Source organism: Zonotrichia leucophrys, unplaced genomic scaffold, assembly GCF_028769735.1.
Source record: "Zonotrichia leucophrys gambelii isolate GWCS_2022_RI unplaced genomic scaffold, RI_Zleu_2.0 Scaffold_238_79931, whole genome shotgun sequence".
Classification (NCBI taxonomy): domain Eukaryota; kingdom Metazoa; phylum Chordata; class Aves; order Passeriformes; family Passerellidae; genus Zonotrichia; species Zonotrichia leucophrys.
This window is the reverse complement of record NW_026992443.1, coordinates 62,165-72,169: the sequence shown is the minus strand read 5'-3', so window position 1 is coordinate 72,169 and position 10,005 is coordinate 62,165. Positions and strand designations below refer to the sequence as shown.

The 10,005-nt window shown below is 53.9% G+C and overlaps 1 protein-coding gene across 1 annotated transcript; it reads right to left on the bottom strand.

The window, feature by feature from the left end:
* Nucleotides 1–3,002: 3,002 nt before the first annotated feature.
* LOC135441319 (uncharacterized) lies at nucleotides 3,003–9,252 on the bottom strand. The gene is made up of 3 exons (XM_064700861.1): nucleotides 9,100–9,252; nucleotides 4,875–5,882; nucleotides 3,003–4,684 (listed from the first exon to the last, which is right to left on the bottom strand). Exons 1-3 carry the CDS (start codon nucleotides 9,250–9,252, stop codon nucleotides 3,815–3,817), a joined length of 2,031 nt encoding a protein of 676 aa, XP_064556931.1. The 3' UTR covers nucleotides 3,003–3,814.
* Nucleotides 9,253–10,005: the final 753 nt, after the last annotated feature.

Genomic DNA, 10,005 nt, shown 5'->3' with positions numbered 1-10,005 from the left:
TACAGTCAGTCAGGACATCCCCCATCCTGCAGTCAGACCTTTGCTCCTTACCTGGCTGCACCCAGCCGGACGTGAGCAGAAGGACATGACACTAACTGCCCAAGCTATAAAAACCCTTGTGACCTCTCAATAAACACCATTTGCTGTCCACCACATTGGTGTCAGGAGCATATGGACCGAGTAACCCTGGGGTTAGGGCCACCGTGCCGGACTAAGAACCAGGTCGCCACGCCTTGAGAAGGCAACACACAGGCTCTGTCACCCATGACCCTGGACTGCTGTAACACCTTGGATATAATAAATTACAGTTTGAAGAGCCACCTGGACTCCTGCATCTTTTAATCTGGCTCTTACAGTGGCACCCAACGTGGGGCACCATTACTGAGAGCCTGAATGAGGGATGTGGGTCTCCAGGCCTGCCTGCAGCTGGAGCTGACAGCTGTAGGCACAGGCTCTGTCACCCTTGACCCTGGACTGCTGTAAGGTCTTGGATGTACTAAACTGCATTTTGAAGAGCCACATGGAGTCCCACATCCCTCATTTCGGCTCTTGCACCCCCTCATCCACATCTGAGACAGAAGGGTCCCCCTGGGAACTCTGAGAGCTACAAAACCCAGACCATGCAAAACCACGTCAAACTTTTTCCACTGCACCAGCAGTGATCCCACGTCTATTTTACAATCATCAAAAAGCGCATGGCCTCCCATGAGAGACCACAATTCCCTAGAGAATGCCTCTGCAGGGTTGGAAACAAAATCTTGCTCTCTGGAACACAGAAACAATCTTTCAAAATCACTCCAGGAAATGGAAATCCATTTCCACTCCATGAGACCCTTCCAGAGGTCCAAACCCAGAGAATCCTCCATGAAACCCACAGGATTTGCCGTTATCTCAAGAGCTGCAGGCAAAGTGTCAAAGGGCTCACAGTCACCATGCCAAAACAGGGAGGGGGAGTAAAACGATATGACCTCACCCATGGCTGTTCCACACAGGGCGGCCACCAGATGTCGCTACAGGACTGGAAATAACACAATGTGGACACGTCACTGTCCCAAGGTAGAAAAGCACTTTTAATTTCTGACTCCAACATTTACAGATTTCCAAAAGTGACCTCTGCATTACAGCTTGAAAGTGCCACATCTCCAATGACAGTGGACAATCCAGCAGTCCATCAAATTTCTCCTCCTCCATAAAAGAATGCAAAACAATAAGTTATTTACATAAAGTAGGTGGGAAAGTTTGTTACAAGAATGTAAACATCAGAAGGTTCAGAAAAACTTAAAAAATTAGGGTGATAGTGCATTTTTTTTCCTTATCTCCAGTTAATGGGTCCATCAATGCCATGCCCCATGACTCAGAGATAACTCCCTCCAGGAGCCATTTCTGTTTGATGGGCAATCAAGGACCAATCATGACTCAGAACGATATCAGCCCATTGGGAGATGCTCCGCCCAGGGGGGAGGAGCTCAGCATCCCCACCTGGATACAATCTGGGCTTTGGGACAGAACAGGCAGCCCTTACCCACTGGTTTCCAGAGGACAAGAGCTGCCAGATCTTTTCTATGGGATCCCCACTTCAACGAGACCATTTCATCTGGACTGCTACCACTGCCCTAACCAGCAGGGTGTCAGGTTGTATTCTGACTGTTTCCATGGCTTTAGTATGTATTATTGCATGTCTTTTGGGTTTTTTTCCCTTTACCTAATAATTTTTTTTTCTGTCTTGAAGTGTCTCACTGCTTTTGGTTTCAAACCAGAACATAGTTTAGGCACCAAAAGTGGGGCACCAAGGTTTTTGCTCAAGGACCTGGTTACACTTGGTGGGCAATGCAGAAGGATGGGGAAACCCTTTGTGTACCACAGGGACACCTTAATTTTAAGTGAGAACTGTGTGTAAGGTTTCATTCTGTATTTTATATACCTCTATATCTATATAGAGATATACATCTATATATCTTTTATATACTTTATTATGTACATTATACATTTATATATCTTTTTCTTTTCTATTTCATGTAGTGTGGGTTTTTGTCCCTTTTCCTAATAAATGGTATTTCTGACTTGGAGTCTCTCACTGGTTTTGCTTTCAAACCAGAACAACTGGCCACTGGCGATGGTTGTTTGGCTTGATTGGCCAATTGGATCCACGTGTGTGTTGTGACTGTCTGGCAAGGGCCATGGGTTTTTCTTAGTAGTAAAGGATGGTATAACAAAGGGATTGATCAGCCTGCTGCAATCATGGAGTCAATGCTCATTATTCCCCGCTGGGACCGCTGCTACAACAGGGACTGATGATTTTTCTTTCAGCACTGGACAGTCCTTTTTCCAATGCCCCCATTTCTTACAGGATGCACTCTGAGCCTTCTCCGGAGGGGAAGCTTTCTTGGGTGACTTTTCCTGAGTTGCCTTCTTGCTAGGTTGGGATTAACTCTTTCAGTTGGGCCCCTGTCTCAAAACACCTTCCAGGCAACTCCCAGCAGTTTATTAATCTCTTGAACTCCCTTTATCATTTCTTCTTATATCATTTGAAGCCTGGCCCACACAAAACAAACCCAGATGTGCTTTACCATCAGCTGACTCAGGATCTAGATCAGTATATTTGATGGCAGATCTATTCACCTGTTCAGAAATCAGTGTGTGATTCATCATCATTTTGCCTCACTTGGTGAAGCTTTGACCAATGTACAGCTTTAGAGACCCCATGTTTTAACCCACATTCCACGAGGCTTTGATATAATTTTAATTTTGCCATCTGCTCAGGTGTTTTTGCATCCCACCCAGGGTTTCCAAGGGGAAATATCTCAGTGACAGCGCCTTGAAGCAGCTCCCTGGCTGTGCTCCCCTCAAGGAACATCGAGGTGGATTTATTGACCACTCGTCCCTCAGTGGGGTCTGTGGTAAGTGCTGGGTCCCCAGGACGAAGGAGGAACTGAGAATCTGACTCCATGTTCTTAGAAGTCTAATTTATTATTTTATGCTATTATTTTATATTACAGAATGCTATACTAAAACTCTGCTAAAGAACAGAGAAAGGATACAGAGAGAAGGCTTAACAAGAATGAATAATAAAAACTTGTGACTCCTTCCAGAGTCCCGACAGAGTTGGATGGCGATTGGTCATTAAGTAAAAACAATTCACGTATTGCATACACAATCTCCAACCACATTCCAAAGCAACAAAACACAGGAGAAGCAAATCAGATAATTATTTTATTTTTTTCTCTGAGGCTTCTCGGCTTCCCAGGAGAAGAATCCTGGGCAAAGAGAATTTTTTCAGAAAATATGGCAGTGACAATGGTCAAGTGATGTGTCTGACACAGACTTCAGATCAGCCCGGTGTGATTCATACAGAAGGCATTCATTCATTCATTCATTCATTCATTCATTCATTCATTCATTCATAGGTGTATGGTGCACACATGAACTAAGAGATTATATTGCACCAACCAGCAGCTACAATGAATCATCAATAATCAATATCGGTATCAAACATGGTATCAAATTGGTGGTGATCAATAACAATGCGTAAAAGGCAATACAAAAGTGCAAAAGGCAATTATTTAATTGGCATTTATGACCCAGCTGGGCTGCAGGCAAAGTGGAAAGCTGGAAGCTCTTGAGGGGGCCCATTCACCCCTGTCCCCTGTCCCAGAGTGTCCCTGAGTGTCCCCAGAGTGTCCCCAGTGACATCACCCCAGGAATTCCCATCAGGATTTGGGACAGTATCATTGAAAATTCCCAGAAAATTCCCCAAATCTGCCTCAAATACTGCACAGGGAGGGCACAGGTGACAGCAGCAATGTCCCTGATGATGTCAGTGCTCCCATGTGAAACTTTCCTGCAGCAGCCTCGGGATGTCCTCGATGGCTTTTTGGCACTGCTTGGCCACTGTGCAGCTGCCAGGGCCACCGGGGCCACCACAACCATCATAGGGACTCAAGAGGATGTTGTTGATGACCCCAAGTGTCCCAAGCAGGTGATCCTTGGCCAGACGGGTGCTGGCCTCCCACAGCCACTCAAACTTGGCCACTTTGGCTACCAAGGCCTGGAGGACATCAGGGGACACCTTGTTTGTCCCCTTCAGGATGGCCTTGATGTCCCTGAGCCGCCACTCCATGTTCCAGTAGAACAAGGTGGCTCTGTCACACGTGGCCACCAAGCGCTGCAGCAGCCCCAGGGCCACCACTGCCCAACGTCCCCTCCTGGTGGCCGCCACAGCCTCTCCCATTCCCTCACTGGTGGCTGCCGCCACCTGGGCATCGTATGTGGCCATTTCCCTGGCCACTTCCTCCTTGTCCAGGGCCACCATCAGCTGCTGGTTCGCAATTACCTTCCTGTGGTTGTCACGGAGCTTGGTGGCCTCCCTGGCCAGCCAGTCCCAGCTATCCACGAGCCTGGCCACCAACTCCTGCCAGGCCTTGGCCACAGCTCTCACATTGGCCCAGGTGGTCCCAGGGGTGGCCCCGAGGGTGGCCAGGGCCTGGCCCAGGGAGGCGACACCAGGGTGGCCCAGGGAGGTGACACCGCCATGGTTCAGGATTGCACGAAGGCTCCGGGTGAAGTTCTTCAGGTCCTCATCTAAGGAGTTTGGGGACTTGTCGCTTTGTGGCCCAGTCATGGTGGCCAGCAGCTCGCCCAGGGTGGCCACCACGGCCACCAGCACCTGAAGCTGTGGAGGGGACACCTGTGGGGGAGACAGGGGAGGTGTCAGGGACCTGGTGGCACTTACGGCCTCCTGCGGTGGCCTCAGTGCTCTCAAGCAGTCCCCTCTGCCCTTCCGACCCTTTGTCAGCGTCTTGTCCCCACTGCCACCTCCCGCCACCCCCCGTGTTCCCCCCAGTGTCCCCTCTGTCCCCCTCTCCCCACCATCGCACCTCTTGGGGCTCCATGGTCACTGGGGATACATTGGGAACACTCTGGGGATGGTCTGGGGGTTGAAGGAGCCTTGGGATGTCCTCGATAGCTCTTTGGCACCGCTCGGCCACCCCACAGGCACTGGGGCTGGCGCAACCACCGGTGAAATAGAACTTGATGATGTCGTCAACTGCCCCCAGAAGGTGATCCTTGGCCAGGCGGGCGTTGGCCTCCCACAGCCGCTCAGCCTCAGCCACCTTGGCCACCAAGCCCTTGAGGATGTTGAGGGATGCCTCATTTATCCCCTTCAGGGCAGCCTTGGTGTCCCTGAGCAGGCGCTGCAGCTCCCGGGGGAACGCAGTGGCTTCGTCACACGCAGCCACCAAGCGCTCCAGCAGCCCCAGGGCCGCCTCCACCCGCTGTCTCACCATGGTGGCCCTTGTTGCCTCGCTGGCAGCCACCATGGCCTCTCTGCTCACCTGGGCTTCATGCCCGGCCACCACCTCGGCCCCCTCCTCCCTGCCCAGGGCCTGACCCAGCTCCACCATGTTTTCCTGAGCTGTCCCATCATGGGCAGCCTCGTCCTGCAGCTCCCTGGCCTGGACGGCGGCGGTGGCCACCCTGTCAGCTGCCTTGGTGGCCAAATCCCTGCAGGTGTTGTGGAGCTCGGTGGCTGCCCTGGCCAGCCGGACCCAGCTGTTCACAAGCGCAGACACCGACCACAGCCACTCACCAACCGCCAATCCCACAGGTAACAAGGTGGTCCCTGGGGTGCTCCTGTAGGCGGTCAGGGTCTGCCTCAGGGCGTTGAAAGGGCTATCATCATCGGAGGTGACATCTTGGGGCCACCAGGGGTTATCAATGCGGTGCAGGGTGACCTGGAGCTCCCTGGTGAAGAACTCCAGGTCCCAGTACAGGGACCATGGGGACCAAGGCTGCATCATCTCGTCCTGACTATTCAGGGTGTCCAGCAGCTCACCCAGGATGGCAACCACGGTGACCTGTGGCTGCAGCAGGGCCGGGGACAGCTGGGGAGGGAAAAAGGAAGGCGTCAGGGACCTGGTGGCACTTACGGCCTCCTGGGGTGGCCCCCTGCCCCCAAAGGGTCCTTTTTGCCCCTCCCTGGACGGCTCTGCCGCCCGTCTGTCCCTCCCTTGTTCCCGCTGCCACCCCTGCCACTTCCCTCGTAGCGTCTGGCACCCTCCTGCCCCCACTGCTGTCCCCTCTGCCACCTCCCCACCCGCCCCGGTATCCTCTCCCTCTTTCAGCACCCCACGTTTTCCCCCCTCCCGTCGCACCTCTTGGGGCTCCATGCTCACTGGGGACACCTTGGGGACACCTTGGGGACGCTCTGGTGGCAAAGGAGTCCCGGGACCGACTTCGGTCCCGGCCCAGAACCGGTCCCGGGAACGGCGCCGAGAAAAGGCGGAGCCGCCTCAGGAGGGGCCGGAAAAGGGCTGGGCGGGGTGACGTCACCGCCCGCCCCTCACACCGTACCAGCTTTCCACCGCCCCTAGCCATGGAAAGCTCCAGGATTTTGCCGTTTTGGTTGAATCCCAGAGGATTTAGGCTCAGCAGAAGGGGATTTAGGCGCCATCCCCAGGGGATTAAGTCTCCATCCCGCCATTTCCAGGCGGACTAATTCCGTTCTTCCCGGCTGGATTTATGAGGGAATGCGGAGGGCTCTGAGGAGCCCACAGAGTTGCCCTCAACAAACAAGGCCGCGCTGCTTCTCTCGCGAGACCTCTGCCGAGAAGCGCCAAAGGCGGCGCGGACCAATCAGAAGCCGCGCGGCCAGAAGTACGGGCAGAAGTTCCCGTTGCTTTGGCGTCGGCAGCTGCTTCCGGCGAATCCGCGGTGCATTGTGGGCATTGTGGTCCCGGTGGGGCCCAGCGGCGGCGGAGCGGGGCTGAGGCCGCGGGGGGGGGAGGGGGCGGGGCGGGAATTTGCGGGCGCCGAGGGAGCCCCGGGACCCCCCCCGGCAGCGCGGGATGGGCGACAGCGACCGCGGTCAGCACCGGGAGCGGGGAGAGGGGGAGGGGCGATGAGGGGGGGTTTGGAGGGGTTATGAAAGGATTGGGAGGGACTGAGGGAGAACTGGGGGTCCTGAGGGGATGTGGGGGGTTCTGAGGGCGTTTGGGGAGATCGAGAGGGAGAACTGGGGGTCGTGAGGAGGTCTGGGGGCTCCTGAGGGGATTAGAGGTGGGGATTGTGAAAAATGCATGTATTTTATGATTGGCTTTTCGCAAATATTAAAATGAATATTGTATGTGTTGTGTTAGAAAGTAGTGCTGTATTAATTCTCTTAAGTACTGTGTTAAATATAGTTTTAGGCTATAAAAATTGTTAAAATGGAAACTATGCTATGTAAATGCTTTGTTTAACAAGAAGGGCTTGCAGCGAGGTAGCAGCCACATGACACCTAAATCTTTCAGAGAAAGGGAATTTATTGACTTCTTATCAGAAGAAACTAACTTCTTCCCGCCTTGGAGGCGCTGTAGGATTAGAAGGAAGAAGCTGACACTGACCAGACAGAATCCTGTGTTTGAATGGAATTTATGCATCAGGTATGAAATGTATGAATATGTAACGGGCTATTGTTCTTAAGGGTTAATCCTTTGTTAATGGGTGTCCTTTTTCGAGCTCGTGATGCCCAGAAAAAGGTATCCGGACGTCCGTAACTCTTTACTTTTTATTGTCTCGTATTGTCCTAATTTAATTTGTTCAAATTGTTATTACTCTAATATTACAGTGACCTTAGACAGTCACTGGGGTGAGAGAAGGACGAGAATCTTGTTTCTTGATCAGAAGGCTTGATTTATTCATATAAGATATATAATACATTATAACTATACTAAAAAGAATAAGAAGAGAAGTTGCAGAGAGCTGCTAAGCTAAGAATAGAATAGAAGGAATGAATAACAAAGTTCTGTGTCCAGGGAATCTGTCCCTGAGCTGCTCCTGTGATTGGCCTTTAATGGTACACATGGAAGATGAGCCAATCACAGGGACACCTGCTACATTTCACAGCAGCTGATAACAATTGTTTACATTCTTCTTCTGGGGCTCTGCTTCCCAGAAGATGGACAAATGTGAAAGAAAGGATTTCTATGAAAAAATGTCTGCGACGCTCTAATTGTGTTACTATCCTTTTTAACCATTTTATTACTATTAAACTTCTAAAAATTTTAAAAACAAGTGATTGGCGTTTTTCACACCCAATGTCACCAAATGTCCCCAAAATAAATGAGGGGTGACATCCCCCGTCCAAACCAATGCGTCATGAGTGGGGCTTGGGGACATTTGGGGACATTGTGGGGTTGGAGGCATCCGAGGATTTTGTCCCAGATTGGTGCGCGCCGCGTTTGGCGCTGGAGGCCAGAGGTCTCGCGAGAGAAGCAGCGCCGCCATCTTTGTAGTTCCTCCCGCTCCTCAGAGCGCTTCGTGTTCCCTCCTAAATAAAGCGGGGAACGGCGGAATACGCGTGGAAATTGCGGGATGGAGCCTAAATCCACTGGGGCTGAGCCTAAATCCCCTGGGATTCAACCAAAGCGCCCAAATCCACCCGGCAGCGTCCCTCAGGAGCGCTCCCCAGGCTCAACCAGCGCAAACTGCCCGTCTCTGGCGTGAGGCTGCGCCGCCATCTTGGGTGAGGGCAGTTCCGCCCGGTCCTGGATGTGGTCCCACAGGTGGACAGAGCAACGGGGATTCCGAACTCCACTTAAATCCCCCAAATTCAGCCTAAATCACCCCATAATTCCGCCGAAATCCCCCCAAACTCGGCCTAAAACCCTGCAGGACCCCTGGGGCCTCTAAAGAGAGCCAGGACAGCTCCTGCCCTTTTCCTGAAGCAGCGCCGCCATCTTGTTGAGGGCAGTTCCGCCCGCTCCTCAGAGCGCTCCGCGTTCCCTCATAAATCCGGCCGGGAACGGCGGAATCCGCCTGGAAACGGCGGGATGGAGCCTAAATCCTCTGGGATTCAACCAAAGCGCCCAAATCCACCCAGCAGCGTCCCCCAGGAGTGCTCCCCAGGCTCAACAAGCACAAATTGTCCGTTTCTGGCGTGAAGCATCGCCGCCATCTTGCATGAGGGCAGTTCCGCCCGTTCCTCAGAGCGCTCCGCGTTCCATCCTAAATCCAGCCGGGAGCGGCGGAATCCGCCTGGAAATTGCGGGATGGAGCCTAAATCCACTGGGACTGAGCCTGAATCCCCTCGGGCTGGGCCCAAACTCCCTGGGATTCAACCAAAGCGCTCAAATCCTGGAGCTTCCATGGACTGGGCGGGTAGGTCTTATAGCCACTCGGGCCTTTCCGGCGCCTCCCGAAGTCGCTCGGATGTTTCCGGTGCCACCCGAAGGCGCTCGCCCTTTCCGGCCCCTCCTGAGGCGGTTCCGCCATTTTCTTGGCGCCCTTTCCGGGCCTGTTCTGGGCCGGTATCTGAGCGCCCTCAATGTGTCCCCAGGGTGTCCCCGGTGAGCATGGAGCTCCAAGAGGTGCGAGGGGGGGGAAGGGGACACGGGGGGCAGGGGACAGGGGGGGATGGGGGGAGAGTAAGGTGAGTGGCAGGGGAGTGGCAGAGGAGACAAGAGGCTGACAAAGGGACAGAGGGGACAGCAGAGTCCTCTAGGCAGGGGACAAAGGGGACCCTGGGAGGCCACAAGTGCCGCTAGGTCCTTGACACGTTCCCTGTCCCCTGCCCAGGTGTCCTCTTCTCATCTGCTGGAGGTTCTGGTGTCCGTGGTGGCCTCCCTGGGCGAGGTGGCAGCCGCTGTGACCGGGCCACACCGGGGCGTTCGGCAGCGAATGTCCCCAAAGTTCCTGCCCGCAGCTCTCAGGAGCTTCACCTGGAACCTCCGTGCGATCCTGGAGCACCCCGGTGTCACCTCCCTGGGCGACCCCGGTGTCACCTCCCTGGGCCAGGCCCTGGCCGCCCTCAGGACCAACCCTGAGACCACCTGGTTTGATGTGAAAGCCGCGGGCAAGGCATGGCAGGAGTTGGTGACCAGGCTCGAGAAGAGCTGGGAACAGCTGGTCAAGGAGGCCACCAAGCTCCGTGATGCCTGCAAGGATGCGGTCCCCGCCCGGGCCGGAGACCCGCGGGACGAGGCCACCCTCAGGGGGACAGTTGGGGACAACCTGGCAGCCACAGCC

Excerpts from the sequence above, each read along its gene's own strand:
- LOC135441319 (XM_064700861.1), bottom strand. The coding sequence starts at position 9,252 with ATGGCGGAACCGCCTCAGGAGGGGCCGGAAAGGGCGAGCGCCTTCGGG. Across the intron at positions 5,883-9,099 it reads TCCAGGATTTGAGCGCTTTG|CTGTCCCCGGCCCTGCTGCA; the intron begins GTTGAATCCCAG and ends TTCCCTCCCCAG. Across the intron at positions 4,685-4,874 it reads TGACCATGGAGCCCCAAGAG|GTGTCCCCTCCACAGCTTCA; the intron begins GTGCGATGGTGG and ends TCTCCCCCACAG.